General features: G+C 50.3%; 4 protein-coding genes across 6 annotated transcripts in view; 3 read left to right on the forward strand and 1 right to left on the reverse strand.

Moving 5' to 3' along the window:
• The first annotated feature begins 2,869 nt into the window (after positions 1–2,869).
• Positions 2,870–3,631, forward strand: LOC123036599 (heat shock protein 30C-like). Its single transcript, XM_044455939.1, has one exon. The coding sequence runs from the start codon at positions 2,962–2,964 to the stop codon at positions 3,526–3,528; it is 567 nt and encodes a 188-aa protein (XP_044311874.1). The 5' UTR covers positions 2,870–2,961; the 3' UTR covers positions 3,529–3,631.
• A 5,126-nt stretch (positions 3,632–8,757) lies between these two features.
• Positions 8,758–9,898, forward strand: LOC123036594 (heat shock protein 30C-like). Its single transcript, XM_044455933.1, has one exon. The coding sequence runs from the start codon at positions 8,811–8,813 to the stop codon at positions 9,459–9,461; it is 651 nt and encodes a 216-aa protein (XP_044311868.1). The 5' UTR covers positions 8,758–8,810; the 3' UTR covers positions 9,462–9,898.
• A 3,936-nt stretch (positions 9,899–13,834) lies between these two features.
• On the reverse strand, positions 13,835–25,200 carry FKBP8 (FKBP prolyl isomerase 8). Of its 2 annotated transcripts, none has more exons than XM_044456029.1 (9): positions 25,140–25,200; positions 20,777–21,056; positions 19,975–20,144; positions 18,825–18,913; positions 17,438–17,655; positions 16,269–16,441; positions 15,969–16,046; positions 15,392–15,532; positions 13,835–14,943 (listed from the first exon to the last, which is right to left on the reverse strand). In XM_044456029.1, exons 2-9 carry the CDS (start codon positions 21,027–21,029, stop codon positions 14,857–14,859), a joined length of 1,209 nt encoding a protein of 402 aa, XP_044311964.1. In that variant the 5' UTR covers positions 21,030–21,056; positions 25,140–25,200; the 3' UTR covers positions 13,835–14,856. The 2 variants fall into 2 exon arrangements, with proteins under 2 accessions (XP_044311964.1, XP_044311963.1); XM_044456028.1 differs by lacking the exon at positions 25,140–25,200 and adding an exon at positions 23,527–23,554.
• Positions 25,201–25,447: 247 nt separating this feature from the next.
• The window catches only part of KXD1 (KxDL motif containing 1), a 7,998-nt gene continuing 7,725 nt past the window's right edge, over positions 25,448–25,720 (forward strand). The window contains exon 1 of one of the 2 annotated variants that reach the window (XM_044456003.1): positions 25,448–25,573. The gene's annotated coding sequence lies outside the window, so the exon portion shown is untranslated. The remainder of the gene's footprint in view (positions 25,574–25,720) is intronic. The other variant, XM_044456002.1, reaches the window with a different exon arrangement.

A 25,720-nucleotide genomic window follows, 5' to 3' on the forward strand; every position in this document is an offset into this window, starting at 1 on the left:
GTGATGGCCACGATCGTGCTGGGGGTGGGAGGTAGAGGGTCGAAATTTTCTCTCCACCCCCCCAGCACGCCAGGATGATGGACACATGCAGGGATGACGGGCGCGATCGCGGTCATGCTGGGGGGCGGGGGGAGATGGCCACGATCTTTGCTGTTCTTTGTCACTTTGCTTCACATTTTCCTGATTAAAAAAAATAGTTACAGAATGGATTAACCTTATTTACATTGAACCTTATGGGGAAATGTATTTATTTATTTATTTGATTTATACCCTGCCTTTTTCCTACAAAGGGCTCAAGGCAGCTTACATCTCCTCCTCCATCTTATCCCCACAACAACAACCCTGTGAGGTAGGTGGGGCTGAGATTCTGTGACTGGCCAAAACTTGGCTCATGACCAATTTCGGTCACCACCAGTGTCGTGGAATGGATTAAGTTCATGAGGTACCGAAAGTTCAAGATACCACTGTACAAAATTCCGAAATACAGTAATAAAACCAGACTTATTAAAACATCTAAAATTGAACATTATAAACTAAGAAATAAGACAGGAAAAATAAAAGGGGAAGTATGACTGCGAAAACCAAAGAAAACAAAAAATCTTAAAACGTCTAAATCCCTTAATTGTTAAAATGATGATTGAATAAAAAGGTCTTTACCTGGTGCTAGAAGGAGTTTAAAGTCGGTGCCAGGCGGACCTCTCGGGGGGGGGGCGCATTCCAGAGTCTGGGGGCCACCACAGAGAAGGCCCTCTCTTCAAGACAAATTACCCTCAAAGGAGGGGGGAGGGTTCCTGGGAGGGATGAGGCAGCAACTGGGGCACCCACAGCACCCCACTCTCTTCCCTCCCCCTCCTCAGCTGTTTTCTAGAAGGCTGAAAATGGCTGCCTAGAACAAAATCACGGCAAAAGGCTCCAAACTTTAAAAATTTCCTGAGAGCCCTTTAGTGTATTTTTCATCCATTTAGGGCAGGGCTGTCCAACCTGCAGCCCAGGAGGGCTACGAATGAGGCCCAACACAAAACCATAAACTTACTTAAAACATTATTTTGCTATTTTTTGGTAACTCGATTGTGTGGTTCTTGAGCATGAACTTGGTGGGCGACAATGTCATGTCGCAATGTTACGTAAAATAAACGTATGCGTGCTGACTCAGGATTATTATGTGAGGACTTTTTTGCTTACCTGTGGTGTCAGATAGCACAAACATTATGCACAGACCTTTTTCTGCTCACCAGTTTGTGTTTGTGTATTTAATGTGTGGCCCAACACAAATCATCTTCTTCCAATGTGGCCCAGAGAAGCCAAAAGGTTGCACACCCCTGGTTTAGGGGATTCATTTCGTGCACTTTTCTGTCCCCCCAGAGGCCAACCAGCTGCCCCAAAGGAAACCCTCAAGGGAGTTGCAATTGCATCCCCCCACCCATGTGCCCCAACGGGGTGGTTGGGAAAGCCTCGATGGCAGCCACAACAAAGATAACCAGCTTCAGTCAGGAAAGACCCCTTTCGCCTTGAACCTCAGCAGTTTGACTGGAAGTTCACCCGGGTTCCCTGCAGTCACTTAGGACAGCATGCTCCCGGGTAGGGGTCCTTGCAGCCAGCTACAAGCTTCTAGAGCACACACAGAATGTTTTATGGATTCTAAGTCACATGGGCCCAGCAGCTGGGCAGTTGAAGACAAAAAAAGGAAAACACAGTCAGAAGAAGTTGGTAGGTCTGCAGGGGGGCTCAACAGAATGGCATTCGTTTGCAGGAGATTAACACAGTGACCACTGAGGCCCAGGGATTGTGGTGAGTCTTGGCATGCCAGCAAGGGTAATTGCGATGATGTTAATCTATGGAATGCGCTCCCCAGAGAGGTCTGCCCGGCACTGTCGTTATTTGTTTTTCGGCACCAGGCAAAGACCTTTTTATTCAAACTCTATTTTAATTGTTAATATTATTTATTTATTTTACTTTTCAGGCCAGGTTGACTCATATTGTTTTATACTGTTCTTATTTATTTATTATTGTGAGCCGCCCCGAGGCTTCGGCGAATGGGGAAGCATAGAAGCCTTCTAAATGCATACATATATACATACATACATAAACTGGGGCATCATCGGTTCTTACTGATCAGCAAAAATAGCCTTGGCAGCTTCTTCCAGAAGCCATCAGTTCCCACTTCTTAAAGTAACAGCACATGCCAAACAGTAACCCGGCTTGGAATCTCTTTTTGGGTGCTTCCTGAGAAAGGGGTGCAGGCGTTTTTTAACACAAAGACACACAAGCAACCCTTTTCTGCCAGGATTTATCTGGATTTTCCCAGCAAGGGTTATACCTGAGCATCCTACAACTGGTGCTGGACGTAGCAAAAAACCATGAGGACTAGTAACTACTCTTCCATGGTGTATCTACGATCGCCATCCAAACTGGAGGCTGTCTACACCATGGGCCAGCGAGTTCCACAGTTGAACCGTGCGCAGTGTGGAAGAGCCTGCATCTTCTGCATTTGGCTTCACAGAATGATATGTCCTGGAGTGAGGAAGAACCTTCTCCGTGGCAAACGTTCTCCCTGGAGTGCTTCCAAAGCTCGAATCTGAGTGACACGGCCTGCTTGTTTGGCAGCAGCCCCCGTCTGAGCCATGGCTCACCTCAGTTTCTATTTTGGCTCTCATGAGGGCGAGAGGCTGTCCTAATTATAGAGCAGCCGCAGGCCAAAGCAGTGAGAGCAGGAGGGATGTGGGACTAACTGTGCCCCTTTGGGCGACTGAGTAACCAGAATGAGGCGTCTTGTGCTGAGCTCAATGCATCCTTTGAGAGGTGGAGCATCAAGGCGAAACTATTCCAAGAAGGCCAGGACTAGAATAAAAGGGGACGGCTTCCACAGCTGCGGAACACAGCAAGTCTCAGCCGACAGAGACGGGCGCATCAGCCTCAGGCGTGGAGAACAGAGCTGCTCAGCTTTCCTGCCCCAGGACGGAAATGTTGTGCCGACTGCATCTCGCAGCACCCCGGACGCGGACTCCCCTGCGAGGCACCCGAGCTTTGTGGCCCAGGAGCAGCTCGCTCTTCAGCGAGCTAGAACGGGAGATGGACTCTCTGTGGGAGCTACTGAGAGGCAACTGGAGGCCCGTGGCTAGCGGCAGCAGCAGCACCAGCACGACCAGCAGCCACGAGTCGGTCCGCCACGCCGAAGGGGCGAGGCCTGAGGGCGCCTTCGCGGTGACACAAGACATGGCTGGGTTTGACCCCCAGGAGCTGGTGGTGAAGCTGATCGGTGAGAAAGTAGTGCTGACAGGCAAGAAGGCCACGCAGACGCCCGACGGCCCCTTCCGCTACGAGCTCTTCCGGAGGGAGTGGGATGTGCCGGAGACCGTGGATCGCGAGCGCCTGACCTGCTCCATCTCCAGCGAGGGACAGCTGCGCATCGAAGCACCGGTGTCGGAACCCGCTGCACGGACGGTGCCCATCGCGGTCAACAGGCCAGAAAACGGTGCCCAGGCAGAGCCGGAACTGCCATCCACAGGAAGCAGCCGGGCACAGGGCTGAATGTCAGCCTGCACTCAAAGGACTCTAAGAAGAAACAGGCAAAACCCATCCTTGCTTGAACTATCAAGAAATGTGTTCTGATAATAAAAATTTTCAATACAAACCTTTTTCCCCTGGTGGATAATCAATGCGCAGGTACATGTCATTATGGGGGTGCATCTCCCAGAATGTTTTTGGTTTTCAGATCTCTGGTCAAGTGAACAAACTACAGCAGGTGCCTAAATTTAGGGGGTGTAAAGAAGTGGGTGCTAGATTGTGTAAAAGGCAGGTATCAGGTTTGCCAAGTATCAGAGCTGAGCAGATCCTAGACTGGGATATTTGAAATCCTGCAGGTGTTATGCAGTTTTCCAACTCCTTTAACAATAGTTGAGAAAAGAGAAACACTTCTCTTTCGGCTATAATTTTGTGTTCGTAATTTCAGCCTTTCTCACCTGTAAAATGAACTTTACAGAGGCTTACCTGGATGTAGAGGCTGAAACAAGGCAGGATACTGGTTACCAGGGATTTTTTTGTCATAGAACACACCAGAATGGCATTCTGGCACCTTTTTTGACGGATTTTTCCAAGTGATTGTGAATCGCCCTGTTGGGCGTAGCAGGTCGGCGGCAGAAATCATTAACATAGTGCCTGTGGGCTGCTGGTGTGTCAGCGCTGCTTGTGAGGGCGCTGCTCGGCTCGGGACGCTGCTCGGCTTGGGACCGGTCGTGTGGTCGTGCACTGAGTGTTTACTGCCAGCAGCGACCATTATGTTTGTGTGTGTGTAGAGTGACTGGCTACATGCAAAAGGTAAATAAGTTCTTTATTTCAGAAAAAGTTGGTGAATTGCAAATCTTTTTCAGTGTAAAAGTGTGACCCCAAGACGTGAGTTCTGGCACTTTTTCTTTTTTTACAAGAAAAGCACTGCTGGTTACCTTACCACCACATCTTAACTCATGACACCTAATCACACCTGCCAGGGAAGCAGGAGGGAAAGATGTGTGGCCAGGATGGGGCAGCTGCATAGATAGCCAGCCCCAGCCTCTTCCCGCGTCCTTTCCCCCTTTCTAGGGCAGTTCTTTCTGCACTGACTGCAAAGGACAGGGGCTCTTCCGTCAGAGTGAACCCTAGCGCTGGGGCTATGAAGAACCCCTCTCCCCGCAAAGGCCCCGCTGGCAACCCTTCGGCTTGTGCCCTTTGTGCACTTTAGACCTTTTTCTTTTGCTCTGGGTTTTTTTTTCTCTTTCATCCTTCTCCAAGCACATTATGGTTTCCAACCTAGTTTTTCTTTATGGTTTTAAGACTTTGCTTTGAACACCTCCTAAAGAACTTTGGCGAAGGGGTGACACAGAGAAGAAAAGAAAGAATCTAACAGAATAAAGGAAAGAGGAATTCACATTTCCACTTAGCCATCCGACCTGCTTTTCTGCAAAGTTCTTCACGGATCTTTGCCAGCTCTACCACTGGGTGGCGGGTTGGGGCCTGCGAGAGAAACAGCCGAGTGTGCCTGTGTCTTGGCACTTAGAAGCAGGCCCAGATGTGGGAATGATGCAACACAGATGTAAGAAGTTCCATGGTCAAGGTTGTGGAAGGGAAGGGCTGAGGCTGCAAAGAGGTAGGAAGCAGACAATTTTAAAGTGGACGTGTTACTCCTGGCCCTTTTCTTTCGCCTTGGCCAGCAAAAAGGAGAAAAAAGTCATAGTTACACGTGTGGCAAGCCCAGTACCCACTTGAGTTTGGTTGCCTTTGGAAGGAGGTTGCTGGAGGTTCCTTAACATTTAGCAATAGTTCTGTTTATTTATAAGTTCATCCGTTGAGCATAGGTTGCGGGCACCAAATTTAAGTGGGGGTGTAGAATTTCAGGTCTGTGGGCCAAATCTGGTTTAACTGGGGTCTCAATCCACTGTTTTAGGATTTCCTAAGGGCAATACCCCGATGGCCTTCTCCTCCACCACTTTGTCCAGGCTCTTTTCAAAGCTCTCCAAATAGGTGGCCAACACACCATCTTGTGGCCGTGAGTTCCACAGTTCCTGCTGTGTGAAGGACTTCCTTTGATCTGCCTTGAGTCTCTCACCAATCATGGGATGACCCCATGATTGGTGAGAGACTCTACTGCTCTACTCTACTGCTATGAGAGAGGAAGAAAAAGGTTTCCCTTGTCACCGTCCCCATCCCTGTCATAATTTTGTGTGCCTCTTTCATGGCTCCCCCATTTTTTCCAAGCAAAACAATCTCAGCTGTAACTTTTCCTAATAGGGAAGCTGCTGCAGCTCCTTGATCCATTGAGTTGCTCTTTTCTGCAGTTTTGCCAACACTACAATCCCTTTTTCAGGGGCCTCTTGCTGACTTCCAGCCCTTTAATCCTGTCCCCTCCATTCTAAACAAACTGGGGCTACCTTGGAGAGCTAAGACTAAGGCTCCCTCTGAAGGACAGGGTGCACAGTTGAGAAGTGCTCCTGGACCCAGAGCTGTCCCTGGATGCCCAGGTGGAGGTGGTGGCAAGGAGTGCTGTCCTACAGCTTCGACTGATCCACTAACTGCATCCTTACCTGGATGAGCACTGCCTAGCAATGGTATACATGCTCTGGTAACCTACAGCTTGGACTATTGTAACGCGCTCTATGTGGGGCTTTCCTTCAAGACGGTCCGGATACTTCCATTGGTCCAAAACAGAGCAGCCAGGATGCTGTCGGGGACCAGCCATTATTCTCATATAACGCTGGTCTTCTACCAGCTCCTCTGGCTTCCAGTTGAAGTCCAGGCCCAATTCAAGGTGCTGGTTTGGACCTATAATGCCCTAACTGGCTTGGGACTGGGATACCTAAAGGAACATCTTCTTTCCTTATAGGGGGCCCTCCCTCCCCCTAAGATCTGCAGCAGAGGCCCTCCTCCAGGAACCCTCCTTGAAGGAGATGAGGAGACAGAGTACCCGGAGGAGGCCTTCTCTGTGGTGGCGCCCCGGCTATGGAATGCGCTCCCCAGAGAGGTCCGCCTGGTGCCGTCACTATATGCTTTTCGGTGCCAGGTCAAGGCCTTTTTATTCAACCAATATTTTAATGCTAATAGATTTTAATTATTATTATAATTATTTTTATCTGTATAACTTATTTTAATAATTGATTTTATATTTCTTTCATGGGATATCTAATTTATTATTGTTTGGGATATGCACTCTGTATTTATAGATTTTATTGGAAGCCATCCAGAGACGAAAGTGATGGACAGCCTAGAAATATCCTAAATAAATAAATAAGACTTAGCTACTGGCAGGAGAATCTGAAGGTGAAATATGCTTGTATTCTTGGTGGCGGCCTTTGTGCTTTGGACTCTGCATAGTCTTGGGATGTTTCTTCAAAATGGAATTTGACCTAGGATTAAATGATGCAACTGATAGTAAAAAAGCAGGGTGGAGCTTGTATTTGCCCCAGAATAGGTACCAGACCCTGGACAAGCGGCAAAATACTGAGCCAGACGCAGCTTACCTGGTCAGTGGATCCTCCCCAGTGGGGCAAATGTTTTACATTTCTATCTAAATTAAACTCAGTACTTACATCTAAATGTGCATCCTGACTTATAAATTCAAATACTTTGGCCCCCTAATGAGAAGGAAGGACTCCCTGGAGAAGACCCTGGTGCTGGGAAGGATTGAAGGCCAAAGAAGAAGGGGACGGCAGAGGATGAGGGGGCTGGATGGGGACACTGGAGGCGGTGAGTCTGGGCTTAGGTGGACTCCAGGGGATGGTGGAGGACAGGACGGCCTGGAGGAGTGTTGTCCATGGGGTCGCGATGGGTCAGGCACGACTTTGTGACTAAATAAAAAAGAAATCTGTATATCTGTGAAGCAAATATTTTTGTGCTCCCTGTCCTTTCAGGGCTTAGGATTAAAGTTTGAGTGTCCTTATTTATCCATTCTGACAAGAAATCTAAGGCAGTTTGCATAATTTGCCTCTCCAGTTTATTGTCACAACAACCCTGTGAGGAAGGCCAGGTTGAGTCTCCGACGCTGTCCCACAGTCACCCATGAGCATCAGGGCCAAGTGGGGAGCAGAACGTGGATTTCCAAAGTCCCAGTCTAGCACTCGAACCTTCCCACCTGGATGCTCCCCCAGGTGTTTTAAGCTTCAGTCCCTATCATCCACAGCAAGCATGGGCCAGGGATGCTGGGAGTTGTAGTCCAAAACATCCAGAGGGAACCCAGGTGGGATTGAGAGATACTAGCCATATGGGCAGGCAATGAAGTTATGCTTTACCCCCCCACCCCCAAACCGCTCCAGCAACATGAGTGTCTTGGGGGACTGTGTCCCCCCCCCCATGGTACACAGCTTGATTTTTGCACAGTGTGTTTAACGCACCATGTGCCAAAGCCACACTTGGGAATGCAGTGTGGTACTGCCTTTTCCCACTGGGTGCCCACTAGGCATGGTGGACTACAACTCCCAGCATCCCCCTGCCAGCCCTAGCTCAGAACTGTAGCCTCAACGCAGGCGCAGGACACCGGATTAGGGAAAGATGGTTCAGTGGTCAGAGGACCGAGCAACGGAGCGAGGTCTGGGTGGCCCTCTGCTGATCCACTATCCAAGCAGCCACGCTCCTTCCTCCCTGAAGCTTACTTCGAGGTCAGCAGGGCTGGTTCTTGGAACTACAACTCCCATCCACACTTGCCAGCATCGCTGAAGCCGAGGTGTGAGGGGCTGTGGATCAAAAATTCTGGACGGCTCGAAGTCACCCTGCTGTGCACAGAGCAGAATAACACACGCAAGTGGGGACTCGGGCATGGTGAAAAGCCGTGTGATCAAAGGCAGGGTCCACTTGGTGGGCTTCTGGCAATAATATGCAGCGTTATCTTCAGGCTGAACAGGGTGCAGGGACCCCCGGCGGCTAGGCCCACCGTGGCAAGCAGACGAGATTTTTCAGGGGCTGCTAGCAAACACGTTGCTCGGGGAAGCTGCTTTCCGGAGGAACCGGGGAAGGGGCTCTTCTCGGCTTGTAAAAGCACTTCGGGGGCAACCTTGTTTTGTGGGGGGTCAGGGCTGGCTGGCTGGCAGGCAAGCCCGCTGGCCCCTTTTGCTGGGAACCGGCTCCAGCTCTCTCTGGAAGGCTCTCCTTCCTTCCAGGCTTGTTTGGAAAGCTCTTTCAAGCCCTTGCGTCATTTCTGAACGCCAGCCAAGCCCGTCCCCTCAGCTCTGTTTGTGGGCAGGGCAAGGCAGGCCACGGGAGTTATAAAAGCAGCCGCGTCTCCGAGGGCCGGCCAGAAAGCACCGAGCCAAGCCGCACCGAGGAAGATCGCTCTGCCCGACTGCACCGCGATGGCGAGCTACTCCCGCCTGCTGCTGCAGATGCTGCCGCTGCGTCGGTGGCCCCTGGCTGGACTCGGCCCCCTCTGGCTCAGCGATGCACAGCCGGCCTGCCGGGTCCTGTGGCCGCCTGCCCACAGCCTCATGGGCCGGGTGGTGAGCGACATGGAGAAGCAGTTCCAAGAGATGGAGAAGATCAGCCGGGCCTTCTTCCAGGCCTCGCCACTCGTGTCCTGGGAGCGCGAGGGCCGGGCCGAAGCGTGCGACGCGAGCGATGCCCAGGTGGCCAGCCGGGGCCAGCCGGATGGGAAGTACCGCTTCTCCGTGGATGTGGCCGGCTTCGCACCCGAGGAGATGGAGGTGAAGCTGGACGGCAGAAGGGTGACGGTGACCGCCAAGCGCCAAAGGGAGAGCAGGAGCGAGGAGAGCGGCCACTGGCGGGAGCACCAGGAGCTGTACCGGGAGACACTGCTCCCACCCGAGGTTGACCTCCACAGCGTGACCTGCTCCTTAGCCCCCGACGGGCAGCTGTGCGTTGAGGCCCTGCGCCTGGCCTCCGCATCAACCACCGGAAAGGCCATCCCCATTGATGTGAAGCCAGCTGCACAGGAGACACCCAGCGGGGAGCAGAAAGAGCTGGGGGACAAGCCAAAGGACCCCTGAAGCCCGGCAACACGGCCATCGTCCAGCCAACACCTGGGGTGCCCCATGGGGTGCCACGTGGTCCCTGCGCCTATGCAGAGTGCCTCTCACTCAGCCCGTGCACCTACCAGAGCCCTACTTAACAGCTGGCCTTGTCGGTATTCCTTCCGTGCAATAAATCGTCTTCCTATTTCCCCAGTGTGGTTGGATTTTTTGCCTGCTGAATTTTTCTCCGGCTGAAACGCTTTAGGGCAAAACAAAACCTAAGACATATGCTGGGCAGGAAGGGAGGGTGTGTGTGTGTGTGTGCATTTTACTATGCTCAACAAAGGGAAGGCTAAAGTATGAGACAGAATTGTGGAAACAGTTGAGGGATTGCTAATGTCAAATTGCCAGCTCAAAAGTTGATGTGTTTGTTTCATGTAAAACATTAGCAGTTATTAAAACAAAGAAGCAAACATACGGTGTACTGGATTTTTTTCCTTCTCTTGCTGAATTTGGAATTAAAAATTGAAGTGTTTTTAAGGTGAAAAGCCAGGGGATTTGCTGCCTCGGAGGCTCAGTAAGGGCAGCAGGTAAGGCAGAGCGCGCAGCTTTTCAGTAGCAAACTTGTCCCTGCAGCCTACCACAGTCAAGTACCTTCAGCTGACAGTGATGTGGTGGGAGGTCACCCTGACAGAATCTCGGCTTTCCATTTGTGAGGAGAAAATAAAAACTTGGGTTTATGGGAAAGATCAAACATTTGAACCTCTGCTGCTTTATTGACTGGTGCCCCAGAATTCCTGCAGTCAACTAATGATAATGCATTACCAGACAGGGGTAAACTCAACTGCGAGGTTTCAGTACATGTACAGAACATTTTATAACCTGCTAGTCACATACATTTGTATTTTTTTTGTTTTTTGTTTTGTTTTTTTTTTGTATTTTTGTATTTAGTGGTAATTTATTATGTTCTATTGTATTTCAATGTATTTTATTGTGTTGTAAGCCACCCCGAGGCTTCGGCAAGGGGCGGCATAGAAATATAATAATAATAATAATAATACACCAGTACAGGGTGTTAAGTTTCCTGATAATGTTGGTACAAGAACATCCTGACGTCTTTGGGCATGAAATATAGAATCACAGAAACAGAGCAAGTCAGAAGGGGTCTCCCGGGCCATCTAGTCTGACCCCTGGCTCCAGCTGGCTCCACTCACGACATGCCCACCATGTGCATGTCCAGCCTGTCCTTGAACACCCTCGCCAATGGGGCCTCACCACCTCCCGGGGAAGCCCATTCCACACCCTCGGGGTCCTGACTGTCAGGAAGTGCTTCCTGGCATCCAAATGGAACCTGGGTTCCCTGAGCTTGGCTCCGCTGGAGAGCGTCCTGCCTTCCTCTGCAGGGGAGAACAGGTCTCTCCCCACCTCCGTGTGACACCCCCTCACACACCTGTTTGTCACCAACAAATCCCCTCTGAGTCTCCTCTCCTCCAGGCTGAAGAGGCCCAGTTCCCTCAGTCTCACCTCGTACAGCTTCCCCTGCAAACCGGCCACCAACCTTGTGGCCCTTCGCTGCTCTGACTCTAACCTGGCTATATCCTTCCTGTAATGAGGGGTCCAGAACTGAGCACAATACTCCAGTTGCGGGCGCACCAGAGTCGTATAGAGTGGTAGTAATACCATTCTCAGTCTAGACACCACACTTCTGGCTATGCAACCAAGGGTGGCGTTCGCCCTCTTGGCCACCGCATCCCACTGCTGGCTCATGTTCAGCCTGCAGTCAACCAGCACCCCGAGGTCCCTCTCACAAGCGCTGCTCTCCAGCCACTTGTCCCCTAACCTGTTCTTACAACACCCATTCCCATGTCCCAAGTGCAAGACCTTGCACTTATCCACATTGAACACCATCCTGTTGTCCCCCACCCTCTTCCATAGTCTGTCCGGATCCTTCTGGATCCAGAGTACCTGCTCCTCAGTTGTGGCCACTGCTCCAGTTTTAGTATCATCTGTTGGGAAAATTTGGATGAATCTTGTCTGAAAAGCATTACTCCTGTGTACCTTAGCCTTGTGGGATCAAATCCTGCCTTCCTTCTCAAAACCAAGCAGTCACTGTCTAAAATGGCATTCCCCCGCTCCTTTCTCTCACCTTTAGCTGTAGGCTACAGTAGACAAGCCATTTTAGCCCAAATATACATTGTAAATAGTCATTGTTGGAATTCAGTTTACAATAATCTTTTGATAACCCAGAGGACTTCATGTGCCCTTATCAAGCAGAAAGTTTAGAGTCGAGATAAGGGTCTGCGCTTATCCTGAATAGTTTCTAGTAGCTTGAATTTGCATGTCTGAGCAGACCTGGAGATGGAGTCAAGTTGCTCAACTAAAGTGTCAATACAGGCAATTAGAAATATTTTAATCTCACTGTTACAGTGTGATTGACTGACATTCCTTTATCTGTTCTGTGTGTGATGACCTCAGAATCTTATTGTAATCTCTGCATTCTGTCAGCAATCGCCCTGTACCTGTGTACCTAGAAATGCCCTGTAGTGGTATTGAAGCTTTGCAGCAGAGTTCATCCCTGCCTGCCCGGTAGTGCAGCCTGCATTCTCGTGAGTGTACCGCGGGAAACTTGGGGTAAAACAATAAAGCCTCAGATGGTATGGATGCTTGGTCTTTCCCATGAACCCGAGTTTTATTCCCTCTTCTCAAATTGAGATTCCGGGATTCTGACAATCTGCAGTGACATAATGTTCTAAACCCATCAGAAATACTGGTAACAACAGTCTGGGAAGCATGACTGATTGCTGTATTGATGAGTCAGTCTAGTAAATTCTTGATCATTCAGGTCAGCCGGGTCCGTCTGTTCACACACGCAAATGTGTCTGAGGGAGGAAGCATTTAGGAAGCCTGGTTTGGCAACTTAAACTCAGCAGAGCTTGCCTCTGCTTCGGTGGGCCCATTCAGAAACTAACATTATAACAGCATTATTTCAGTTTTTCTACAGCTGATGAGAACACAAGTATGCGTGGCTTCCCAGTCCAGCTAAGAACACCTTCTTAAGGCAACAGCAACACTAAACCGTGACCTGGCTTGGAAAGCTGGTGCTTTTGAGAAAGAGGTGTAAGTTTGATTTTATAACACAAAGGCGCATTTAAGCAACGTTTTTCTGCCAGGATTTATCCAAATTTTCCTCACAACTCCCAGTGATTGTCCTGTAGCAAAACCGTTAAGACAGATTCATGGATAGGGGAAGCCACTGCTAATTACCAATAATTACATCAATTACAAATAAAGGGTAGTCTGAATGATGGTGGAGGACAGGAAGACCTGGAGGAATGTTGTCCATGGGGCTGCAATGGGTCAGACAACTACCTTTGAATACCTGATGTGGGACGGGGGATTAGGAATTCAGTGCTAAGTCTTAGGAACCCTCATGCATTCGATGCACAAAGACATTGAGTAGGATACGTGTTCCTGTTTGCTTGCAACAGCCCTGCCTTTGCCCAGCTGGAAGAACTTGGCCAAATACAAAAACACCTTTGAGCAAGCCCTGGCTTCCAATTTATGCTGCATGTGCTTAGTTATCTGCATCTGCCCCTACCAGCTGAAGATATTTCTGCACTTTTGACTGCAAGGCCAAACATTAAGATACTTTAAGTGTGGAGGACTCCAGGGTGCAGACAACTCAGTAGGCATGAGCAGTGTCTGAGTTTTGGTGCTACGGAGTAGAAAGACACCCTCTTTGTTGGTACAGCTCTGCTGAAGGGCTTCCAGGCCTATGAACTTCAAGACAGGGGAGGCAGGAGCTGTTTAACCGACCTGCAAAAATGGGTTATTTTAGCAGCTAAACACCAGCACCTTGGACTAAACACCACAGGATAGCTGTGGTGGCAGGTTTGGAGCAAGGAGCCTTTAGTTTGAAGTCCTGCTGGGGCATCACATTCAACAGATACCCATAAGGAAAGTACAGGAGAAAATCTGGATTTCTTGCCCTGACGGGTCAGATTTGATTTTACTTAAGACATTTGTATGCTGTCCTTTGCGAAAGCCATAGAATGACTTTTCCTTTGAAGAAGCTCTTGGCAGCTTTGTTCCAGGGAGGACGGGGTGAAAGACAAGGAGCAGGACCAAAGGAAAATTTATCCTATTTTTGCTTTAAAGCTCAAACAGCAACTTAACTGTAGGAGAGGATGTTCAAATGCATTAAGGCTGGAGAACGGTTTGATGAGGGCACCCTCCAGGGGTGACCACGGCAGGCTGCCGTCCCCCAGCCTTCTCTGCCCTCCACTATTTTTTTAAAACAAACAACCAATTTCAAAGCAGGCCCCAGAAAGTCACCTCCCTCCCTCTCCCCACCTCTGCAGATCGCGCCAGGAATAAAGGGACACACCACTTGCAAAGCAATGCAGTGATTCAATTTATTGAATTGTTCAAAGAATAAATTCAACAGCGTCAACCACAAAAGAGACACTTTGCTGGGTAAAGAAAGAAAAAAAACCAGAATCCTGGTGAAGGTGAACTGGTTGACAACTGAAATGAGGCAGAGGGAAAATCGAGGGGAGGAGGAATCCAAGGGGGTGGGGGCCGGCAGGACCCCCATATTCGGCAACAGGAGGAGAGTTAACTCCACTCACCTCACCCTGTCGCTCAAGTGCTTTGCACATATCAAAATGGGGCCTAGGTCCACAAACCCCGTCAGCCCTTCCAAGGGGTCCCCGCTTGGAGGCTGCCTAAGAAATGCCATACCAGTCACCCTCTCCAAATGTTTCAGACGACAGCTCCGCCCCCACCCCCAAATACTGGCCATGCTGGGTGGGGCGGATGGGAGCCAGAATCCAAAACATCTAACACAGACCAGCTTGAAGAATGGCTTGTACCTAGGAGGCGCTCGCAAACCATCTCAAAACATGCTTCTTGTCAGCAGGCTAGAAGGTTTGGTCTCCTGCAGTCTTAGTCTTACACACCTCCGCTCCAGTTCAAAGTCACAAGCTCCTTGTCTTCAAATCCTGGCCAAAAAATACTGCCAGACCCCTACCCTGATAGACCCGAGGTAGAAGGAAGGACCAAGAAAGTAATGGGAGAAAAATGGATGCGCCCACCCCTCCCAGACAGGAGAGAGAAGAGATTGTGTGTCGCGGTTCCTAGCTTTCCTGGAAAAGCATCCTCACTCTTCTGGGTCCTTCCCAATCCTGGGAACCAACCCGTGAAGTCAAAGTCAGGAGAAAGATCCGGTATGGCGTTCCGTGTCCAGCTGGGGAAGTCGGCAGATCCTCCAGTGGGGAAAAGAGAAGCATTCCCCCACTCCCCCCCCATCCTCGCAAAACAAACCAAAGTCCAAAGTTGCCCACTGATCAATAGAACCAAGTGAAGAGAGGGGAGGGGAGGGGAGGGGGGGAAGAAGGCCATTTGGGATGGGGTCCTTGCGGTTGCAAGGCTAGTTCCTGGCTGCGATGACCACCGACAGGGCCACTCCTCCCAGCGCCATGACGGTGGCCCCGAACAGCCACTTCCACGGAATGGACTGGGGAGAAGAAAAGGGGAACCATCAGGACAACCGTTTTCAAACATACGCTTCGTTGCCAAGAGCTAGAAGGCGGGACGTAAAGACATCAGGTGGGGCCGATCGTTCCCCACCCTGATTTCGATTACTCCTTTGCTTCAAGGGGGCATTGCTGCAGCTCTGCTTCGGCACTTCTTGTCTGCACCGTCAGGGGACCTAAAATATCCTCTCCCGGGTGCAGTGCCCAGGACTGTGCATGGGACCGTCTGATGCTCACCACCCCAAGGCTTAAACCAGGCAGACTCAGACTGCCTTGAGGGGTTTCTGCTTGAGGGGCATCTCTGCAACCATGCGCTAAAGGTGCTGGTCAGGCCTTGGTTTGCAGAGGTGCAAATGCTACCCTGTAAGAGCCACTCCCCTCCTTCCTCTCGGTCCCCCACCCACTGGACCCTTCGTCCCGGCCACCTACCCTTGAGGGTTTTGGCTCATACTTGACGAGAGCCACACTTTCATCCTCGGTATTCCCCAGCATCTTGCGGTACATCTCCGACTCCACGCTCTTTTGTTCCGCATACTTCCTCACCATCCTTGACAGCTCCGTCTGGATGGTCTGCGGGGAGACCAGAGGGAAAGAGGGGTTCAACACAGTAGCTCAGCAGTGGAGAGCCTCTTTGTTCAGGTGCAGTCTACCCCGAGAACCAGCCAACTAGGGAAAGAAGGGGGATGTTGCTTTTGCCCTTTGCTTGCGGGAGAGGAGCAAGATAACCTCTTTGGCTCTGACAGAGAACAGGAGATGCAGCAAGTCTCCACCGACATTCTCACACTGCCGGTTATCCTAATCTCTCTCATTCCTCCACTTGTTGGCTGACAAAGCAAGCTGATCCCCCATGCACAGCTAAGGCATAAATCCTCTTGCTAAAAGCAGGAGGCGGCAGGAGGATTCTAGCCTTCCTGGAAGCTGCAAACAGGCAGGAGGGATGCTGCTTGGAACTAACTCCCAGCGTGGCCAGTTCAGGGGCTGCTGAAGCTCTGAGTTCGAAGCTTACCCTATTCCAAGGCTCCAGAGTCAAAGCGTTTTTCAGGATGCGAATGGATTCTCCGTATTCGCCTTGCAGGGCCAGGACCTAAAATTGCAGAGGGGTGGGAAGGGTGGAGAGCTCCAGATCAGGAATAACCTGAGGTGGGGAACCCCTTCCAGCTGGGCTGTGGGGCCTCTCCCTTGGGCATGTCATGAGCAGAGCCGGCTGGTGCCGGGGGTCAGACTAGATGGCCCGGGAGACCCCTTCTGACTCGCTCTGTTTCTGTGTTTCCTGTCCTTTGGCCTGCCTTCCCCAAATGCTCCATACCTTTCCCTTACGGAACAGGGCCTTGATGTTCTCCGGCTCCAGCCTCAGCACCTGATTGCAGGAATGCATGGCAGCTTCATGATGGTTCAGTTTCAGCTGAGCCGCAGCCAAGTTGTTCAGGCATTTCAGCTTCACCTCCAGGAGATCCTCTTCCTCGTCGGGGCTGAAATCCACTGCAGGAGGAAACGGCGACTGTTATTTAACAGATTCCTACCTCGTCCTATATGAAAATCGTCCCAGGAAGGCTTACAAAAATTAGAACACTAAACAGGCGAAGCAGTACATGATCAATAGAACCACCAACAGAAAGCCAAGTGTGACTGTAGATATTAAAGCCAATTAAAATTCCTTAATCTTCAAAACAGTGGGTAAATTAAAAGGTTTTTACCTGGTGCTGAAAGGAATATAAAGTCGGCGCCAGGCGAAGCTTTCTGGGGAGTGCATTCCAGAGTCTGGGGGCCACCACGGAGAAGGCCCTCCTCCAGGTAGCCACCCCCTTTACCTCCACCCCTGCCTTGGTCCCCATGTTCCTGCACCCTTCCTGATTGCGATATTTCTGAAGAGGTCTGTCCGTTGTTCTAATTAAAAACCACCCAGAAGGGAGGCTGGAGAGCTGCAGAATGACAGGGCTCCCCTGGCATCATCAGTATTTGGGTTTCTGTGTTTGGCAGTTCAGAGCCCACCTTTACCTTAGGATCTGAGGCAGGCTGCTTTTCTTTTAGCCTCGCCGAAATGGGGGCTTGTGACCAGACATGTCCACCACTTTGAAAGTGGGCAGCCCCCCCCCACCACCCATGGAAGCCATTCTACGAGTGTGCTTAGAGCACTCCTCCAAAATTCCTGCCCATAAAGGGAAGTCGAGGGAGCCCCATCTCTGTATATATGCCTGTTCATATACACGCACCTTCCCTTGCTTCCTTCTTGCAAATGAATCCCATTCCCCAGCCAATACACCCCCCACCCCCCACCCAAGAAGTAAATGAATCAAAAGCCCTCTCTCCAAGGCAGGTTTCAAAAGTGCCTCATTCTTGTTTTAAATACATCTGTGACGTATTTCTACCACGCCACATATGAGTAAAAAGCCCTATAGAAGTGTAAGTGCTGCTGATTTTTTATTGCTTTTTTGATTTGTTTGTTTGAAGAGGAAATCAAGCTGCTAGTCCTCAAACCTTTACAACCGGAATTGATAATCCTGAGGGCAATATCATAGGAGTTGACTGCCAGCATATAATCGGCCCGCTGGTAGTGTCCATTGCCATATTCCCTCTTCCGGTTCGCCAGCTCTACTCTCTCTTCACCGTTAAGGATTTCCCAAATCGGACCTTGCTGTGCTGCCAACAGCTCGACCTCAAGAGTTAGGGGAGTGTTAGGGGGGATGTTGGGATACCTGCACAAAGAAAAACAGAAAACATCTTATGCCAAAGAGCCTGGGAATGGGCCCATCCAGGTCAGAAAAACCATCATTCCAGCCCAGTGACCAGTTTCCAGCCACGTTAACCAGGTATCTTCAGGGAGTGCTGACAGACAGAAAGCACTAGGTGGCGCAGAAATTAAATAACTACAAACATAGTCTTTTGAACCGTATTTTAACAAGCCAGAGATGAGTGCTGCTTGCTTCATACCTGGTTAATCTGCACCATGGTGCCATGACAGCTCCTAAATGAGGAACTATAGTGTAATGGAAGCCAATATGGGATACCAGTGAGAATGTAAGGCTCAGGAGATCCGAATTCCTTTTATTTTTGTTTTCCGTGTAAGCCATCCCAAGATGCTTGTAGTGGATGGCCTATAAAAGCTTTTAATACATAAATAAATACTTGTAGGACCTAATCAGCCATAAAGCTGATTATGACAGCCAGTGTGGTATAGTGGTTAGAGCATGGGACTGGGACTCAGACGATCTGGGTTCTAGTCCCCACTCGGCCATGGAACCCACTGGGTGACTTTGGGCCAGTCACAGCCTCTCAGCCCAACCTACCTCACAGGGTTGTTGTTGTGGGGAGAAGATGGAGGAGGAGAATGATGTAAGCTGCCTTGCGCCCTTTGTAGGAAAAGGGCAGGGTATAAATCAGAATATATATAAAGCTCACTGGGTGACTTTGGGCCAGTGCTTGACTCTAAGCCTGGCCTACTCCACAGGGTTGTTGTGTCCACCCCTTTTGCCTTTGCCCCTGCCATCACCCAGTGCTGCAAAGTGGCCCAAATTCCTGAAATGGAATTTGTTCCTCAGGTTTAAAATGGCTGAACATTCATGCTTCCTAGCAGCCCCAGCCTGGGGCTTCCAAACACGTTGGACTACCTCTGCCATCTATCTGGTTAGTTGTGGAATGATGGGAGTGGTGATTCCACCTGCCTGGAGGGGAAGGCTGCCCTAGAGGACCAGGCCAGAAGGGTTAAGTAGTCCAGCGCCCTTTCTCCAAGAAGCCCCCAAGCTGCACCCAACACCCATAGCTGCTCTTCATCCAATTGCCTTCCTGCTTTGCAGACTCAAGACCAGCTGAGCTGACCACCACGGACAGACCTCCACCCCACCCCAAATCCCAGTTCCGTATGTACCTGCCCTGTGAGCCGAAGCAGTATTTTGCCTCCGATACAATAAGTGATTTCTCTCCCATCTCCATCAGCTGCACACAGAGATCCAGGGCCTGAGAAAACGGGGGTGGGGGGGGAGAACAAAGAGACGACTTAGATTGTTGCAGGGGAGAGAAAGATGCAGGACAGATTTACTTGGGGAAGGTGCTGGAGAAGAAAGGATGGACTAAGGATTAGGGAGTCAGGCTGGGGTGTCAAAGGAGGATGAAGGAACAATCAGAGTGGTTTGCTGCCTGAAAAGCAGGCGAAGGTATCAATGATTTCCCAGGAATATGGGACCAAATTTCTGCCAGCTGCCTTAGTTACAGAAACGCAGCTCGACCCTTTATGGGCATTGCTCGCAAAAACGAATCCCACACAGCCTAAAGCACGTGCTTCTTTTCCTCCTTAAAAATTGCTTAGTGTCACGACTCGGCAACTTGGGTTCAGCGGCAGGAGCGTGGCAGCCTCCGAGAGGGATGGCAGGAGACGGACGAGGGGAGTGCAGCTCAGTAGCAGACATCTGCTTTGCAAACAGAAAGATGCAGGTTGAGACCCCAACATCAGCAGTTAAAAGGACTGGCTGGCGGCGAGGCCCTTCTCACCCAAAATCCTAGGGCTGCTATTGCTCTGAGCAGACCTCTGAGGCAGGAGACAGGTGAACCTGGTGTGTGGTGGCTTCTTGTTTAAATGAGCCTGTCATTTTGAATCATGAGGACTGACATCTTACTTAATCTACAGTGGAAGGGCCAAAAATATCTCCTTTGCAGGCAGGTTGAACACCTGGTTAAAAATAAGGGAGGGGGGCAGGAATTGGTGTTCCTGCCCCCCTCCCTTGGATGCAGTGATCCCATCAAGCAAGTATATGCAGCCTCCAGAAGGGAAGGGTCTGGAGACCACGGAGAAAGAGTAAGGGTTTCTCCTGAAGGCATATCCTTTCCCTATATGCAGCCATAAGCAAACAGATCCCTTTGCCCTAGCCAATGCACGCTCCCATTTAAAAGTCAGGCAAACTGAAAAATGAGGTTCTGAAAGCAAGGTTCTAGTCCTCATCCTTTCTGTGGAGAGTGGGACAGCTAGACTTTTTGCTGCTGGAGGTGGCGACTGGTTATTTTGCTGAGCTGTGGACACCCACCTGGATGATGTCACAGTCCCCCAGTGTGAAGGTTAGCCTGGGTTCTTCCAGCACCACTATGCCGTCCTCCAACATAGCCTTCATCCGTATGGTCACATCCTGGCCCTTGACTGGTCGGCTGTCTTGGCCCAGGCCCTCTACAAGGACCTTCTTCTTCAACAAACCGCTCCCTGAACCAGGACCAAGGGGAGGAAAATGCTTTCAATAAACAACACACGGTTTCGCTCACGTCATGCCCCACCTGCTTGGACATCATCTCAGAAAAGATACTGCAGACAGAGAGGCGAGCTTTGCACAAAATTCTGCACGGGAAATCCTGCCAGTCTGACCAAACTAATCTGCTTGCAGCGCAGAAGCGAGGGTGCAAAGACAGCTCACTCCAAGTCACAGCTTGGCTTGCTGGGGTTACTCCAGAGCCGCCACCCCCCCACCACCACCACCACCTTTTTCCTGGGTCCTGGCCCTTTTCTCAGAGCCCTGGGTCTTCTCTGCAGTTTTGCAGTCACTGCCACCCTCTGTCCCAGCTTGGGATGCATTTCCTATGGCTTAATGAGGGCTGCAGTCTGGTTTTCTTTTATCTGGCATCGTCCCTTTCCCTCTAGCCCTGCCAAAACAGAACTCAGACAAAATATGCGTGGTGTCTCTGCAAAGAAGGAATGTGCAGGGGAGGAAGGAAGGGAGAAGGGGCAGATCCAAGGGCAGCTGCGCTCGAGTTGAATTAGCTGGACTTCTTCCAGTTACTTGGGAGTTCAAGGACTACTCAAAGCAGAGCGGGAGCACATGGGGAAGACGGGCGTTTTACCCAGCACATCAAGCCATTCTGGAGCATCCTCCAGTGGGGGTATCTCATCCTGTTCCTCCTCAGTGTCTCTGTCCGGTAGGACCTCAAATTCCTCCCCGCTGTCCAGCTTGGGGGTGCTCGTCCTCTCCAGCTCGGGGGTGCTCGTCCTCTCCAGCTCGGGGGTGCTCGTCCTCTCCAGCTCGGGGGACATCAGATCGAGGAGGCCGGTGCCTGACAGAGCAAGGTCATCTGTGCCTTCTCCTCCAGAAGCCATGGTGCCGGAGATAACGAATCAGCTGTGCTGCATGGAAAAGGGTAGATGGAAAGTTTGGGGTCTCTTCTGCCCAGGAACTGGAAAGTGAAGGAGTGGCAGCCACTTGCATTCAGCCCGCCCCTCTTGCAGGAGTGCCCCCCCCCCGCCCTCAAGGAGTAAAACAGGCAAGCTCGTTCCACCACTTAGCGAGAAAGGATTGTGAAATTGCAGGCTGGCAGTAGCAAAAATGGGAAGAGCTGCACTGGATCAGACCTGGGTCAAGGCAGCACTCTGTACATTCCCAGAATGCCCCAGCCAGGCGTTAAGTTAGGAAACACAGCTTTAGACCATATTCTAAGCCATTTGTGCTGCCAGCAATGCTGGTGAGCAAGGAACTAAACACCCTGGCCCCAAGGAGCTCCCCACCAGGAAAACAGGCTTGGGCAGCTCAGGATACAGATCCAACCAACTAGTACCTCTGTGGGTCACGCATTAAAGATGACAATAATGATGATTAACTAGGTTGAATGAATAAAAACTAGATTTTATCCTGCCATTAAAACAGGTTCTCATAGGAGGGCATAGTCTGCCTGCAAGATAGAGGCTCCACATTCAGAGGAAGTCAACCTCCAAATGACCAAATCATAACAAGCCTCAGAGGAGACTCCTGCAACCTTTCCAAGTAGACTGGCCTGCATATTAACCCAGCACAGGGATTCTTGCTGTCTGAATTGCTCATCCTGTGCATGTACTTCAAAGTCAGTGGTGGCATGCAAGGAAACCCTCATCCCAGAAGCAAACAGGCTGCCCACTCCGATAGGAGAAAGGGGGCACCAAGACCTTGCTTGCTGGACTTTGGCAAACCCTTCATGGTCTACTACCCCTTTCCTCAGCAAGGCAGAAATTAAAGCATAGACACACCTCTGCCACGACAAGACAAGAAAAACTGGACAAAGGTTTAAGCCAGTAAATATCCTACATGGGACATATTGTGGACTAGAGACTTGCATAGGCTTGTTTGCAAATCTGAATGGGAGAATCCCCTCCTGAAGACAAAGCAACAGAAGCAGCAATCTGGCACGTTCCAAAGAGCTAGGCAAAAAAGCAGTGGCCAAGAGACTTGGCTAGCCATCACAAAGTCACCAGTTCAACTCCAACCCTGCTATGCATGAAATCAACCCACCTATTCTCAAGCCCAGTCCACCTGCCCTGCTCTGAATTTCTGGCCATTGGGGACAATTAATACTGACTTGCTTCTTACAAACATTTTAGGGCAAGCCCCAACCTAGGTCCTCCAGGTGTCTATGAATACAACAGCAAGCACCTCCAATCCAGGGACACTCCCTGTTGTGGCAGAGGTGGATGGACATTGGAGTCCCAGACCTCCAGATGTCCCCAGTTTGGGGAAGTCTGCTGTATGGATTAGTACTTCCACATTGTAATAGTCTTCCTTAATTACATTTTGTTCTGCCTTTTAATCCCATGAATAGATTACATACAGATATACACACAACTTAACATTTCATTGCGGCAGCTGTGAGCTGCAGAAAGTGCTTTTTGGTATGGGGGAGGCATACAAATGCAATAAATAAACAAATTTTAACAGTCTGATCCAAAGAGAGGTTTCCCAGACCCTTGTGAATTCAAGGTGGTTTGTTTCTGATTAAACATCTTTAGGATTGTGGCAGGAAAGTATGCTTTTGCATGCCGTTAGTAGACCTGCATGGGGGCCATTTTCAAAGTAAAGGTGTTTTAGAACTAGGGCTACAAGCAGAAGCAGCAGCAAATTAAATTAGAAGGAACAACATTAGAGGGGTAACTGTGGGGCAGAAATTCGATCCCGTGGGTGTGAGAACAGCAGCAACTCATGAGAACTTGAAGACGAGTAGATTTATCATGCCAGAAGCTTTCACAGATCAGTTGGGCTGTTCGGAACCCAGTACAGGAAAACTTGCACCGACACAAATCTGGCTCTGTCTGCACGCTGAAGTTTGGAAACAACAATGCGACTCAAATAAACAGATTGAGAAATAGACACCCCTGCATGAAAGAGGAAGGAAGATGCACGATGGAGTGAAAGGCAAGCTTCATGGTAAAGGAGAGGGGGCAGCAAAATGGACCATCTTAAATAATTATGCCCCCGCTCATTCCCTTAGCAGCGTTCCCAGCTCTGGCTTGCTTTATTTATTTATTTTTTATTCATTCAAATATATTTTTACCCCGTCCTGTAAGAAAACATCCCAGGACACCTTACAATAATTAATCCTCCACTTAACTTGAGAGCAAAATTTTAAAAAATAAAAAATCCAGCGTCCCCACCTTCCGGATGCCTTCCCTTTCCTCACTAACCTGTCTCGTGGCAACGTGCAAAAGGAGCTAAGCGCCTTTCTGCCCAGAGCCTGAACCGTCAACCTCTTCTCCCCGCGTTCACGAAAACGAAATGATGAAAAGTTAACGAGGGGGCCGACTTGTGAAGCCCCGCCCCAAACAGGTGGCAGGACTTTGCAATCAGCCTTACCGTCAGACCACTCTCCAGGTGTCCGCGTTTCTAGCTGCTGCCTTCCACCCGCAGACCCATGCAAGCCACTCACCTGGATCCAAGAATTACCCCCTTTCCAGTCCTGCCCACTCAATTCCCTCACTGGCTCAGCTGACCACAGAAAGCCAGCCCTTACAGGCTGCCTCAACTGCTCTTCAAACCCTAATTCCCACCCCCAGCTCTTCTGCAACAGAGATCTCTTAAAGGGATCAGAGGATTATCTATTAAAACGAAAAGAAGAGATTTTGAGGAAAACGTGTCATTTCAAATGCATATTTCTAAATGCATTAACGTACAATGCCCTAAACCAAAAGCAAATCAATGAAGTAGGGTTCAGCAACAAGGGTCAAAAAAATAAATATCAGTACAGACATCCCAGCTTTGTTTAACATTTGTCATAAAATATTAATGTCCAGAGTACTACAGTATCTGGGGACATGTCGGTTGTTTATTTCTAACAGCGGTGCACTTTTAATTTTACATTTTTATGTTGGTTTCTCAAGCCACCTTGAGTACCACTGGAATTGGATGATAAGGTAATTCAAACTCAAGGGTTGCATGTGGGTTGTGATTAAACTATGAGAAGTGTTCCAACACAAATACAAAACAGTTTTCAAACAAGCTAACCTCATGGCTTAGCATTATTTGCAAACCAAGTCAGTGGCTTCTTGCAAGAAAAATATCACCTTCATACCAAGTGCGCAACTCCAGATAAGAGGGTTCGAGATGGAACTTTTGCTCCAGCCCAGGAACAATTTCTTACATCCCTAAACATTGTATGCACATTTTAACAGAAAGCACAGCTCCCAACAAGTTCTTGAAGATTGCACAATGAAAAAGCCGAGTTATGCATTAAGTGTGAAAGAGATACTAAACTAAGATCAGAGATGAACACGCACAAGAGGGTGCTTCCTCCCCCAGCCCCAAACGCAGGTGAAATAAATCCTAGCAGATGAGGTCAAGGGAGCTTCTAGATACGTATCTTTAATGACCTGGCACAGATAAGAAACGGAGCCTCCTCCACTCCTGCTTTGCAGGCATGGTTACTCCCCATGTGGGGTAAGTCATGTGGGTCGCTCGCAGAAGTCTGCCTCATGGCAGCCTTCAAAGATTATCACAGAGAGTACATGACTCTCTGACAGGTAAACAAAGAGTATCGGGCTTTGGTTAAACTGAGCATTTGCACATTTTAAAATGGGGGAAATTTTGATTGATCTGCTGTACCTGATAAGGAAATAAACTGCACAAAGCCAGAAACATCGGGAGGGCAGAATAAGTCTACCCGATCGGGGGATTGTAGCTCATGTACGCTGCGCATCCCTAGAAATATTGGGGGCAGATTGTACCTGTCCTTCACTTCAGGCAAACGAAGCACCCTGCATTTTCCCATGTTCAACCTAATTTAGCGCTGGGAGTGGTGAGGATGCCTTAAAACCGTGGGGTCAGTTTTCCTCCACTTTGTAGCACCAGGCACACTCTGTACATGCCCAGAAACACTGGAGGAGGCAGATCGTCCTTGGCTGTGTGTGGAATGGGAAAGTAAACGCAGTCTGCATGAGCCCAGAAGCCTCGGGAGACCCACCTATGCCTACCTTATAGCTTACAGAAAGACACACTCTGCACATGGCCTGGGGCATGGCTACGGCGCAGACTTCCGAGTGACAGCAAGAGGGGGAGGGGCCTTGCGGGGGCGTGGCTAAGGGAGCAGCCTTTCCCCCAATCCAAACGCGGGGGCGGGGCGAGCGGCAGCTCGGGCGCCCGCGTCGTCAAGGAAACCCGCCTCCCGCGCGCACGGCGTCGTGACGCAGGACGCGCGCGTGGCACCGCCCAACCCGGAAGTGGCGCTCGGTGTGTGCCGATGGCAGGAGGAGGCGGCGGCGGCGGCGGCTCGCAGCGGCGCTGAGCCGAGCCGAGCCAGGCGGGGCGCGAAGCAGGCGGCGGCCCGGCCGCTCGCTGGCCTGCCCGATCGCGGCGCGACCTGCGATCGCGCCCGGCATGTGAGCCCGGCCCGGAGAGGCCCCGTGCGGTAGGGCGGGGCCTCTCGGGCGGCTGGCGGCTGGTTGGGGCGGCGCCCTTTTTGCGGGAGCGGCGGAGGGAGGGATCGTCCCGATGGGGTCTGTCATGTGAGGGCGGAGGGGGCCGCGGCCCTTCGGAGGGGGCTGTGGGGGGACTT

The sequence above is a fragment of the Varanus komodoensis genome, unplaced genomic scaffold (genome assembly GCF_004798865.1).
Source record: "Varanus komodoensis strain SLA01 unplaced genomic scaffold, ASM479886v1 scaffold80, whole genome shotgun sequence".
In the NCBI taxonomy this organism is placed as follows: domain Eukaryota; kingdom Metazoa; phylum Chordata; class Lepidosauria; order Squamata; family Varanidae; genus Varanus; species Varanus komodoensis.

Excerpts from the sequence above, each read along its gene's own strand:
- LOC123036599 (XM_044455939.1), top strand. The coding sequence starts at position 2,962 with ATGTTGTGCCGACTGCATCTCGCAGCACCCCGGACGCGGACTCCCCTG.
- FKBP8 (XM_044456029.1), bottom strand. The coding sequence starts at position 21,029 with ATGGCTTCTGGAGGAGAAGGCACAGATGACCTTGCTCTGTCAGGCACC. Across the intron at positions 20,145-20,776 it reads AGAATGGCTTGATGTGCTGG|GGAGCGGTTTGTTGAAGAAG; the intron begins GTAAAACGCCCG and ends GTCCTGGTTCAG. Across the intron at positions 16,442-17,437 it reads TATCAATTCCGGTTGTAAAG|TGGATTTCAGCCCCGACGAG; the intron begins GTTTGAGGACTA and ends TTCCTCCTGCAG.
- LOC123036594 (XM_044455933.1), top strand. The coding sequence starts at position 8,811 with ATGGCGAGCTACTCCCGCCTGCTGCTGCAGATGCTGCCGCTGCGTCGG.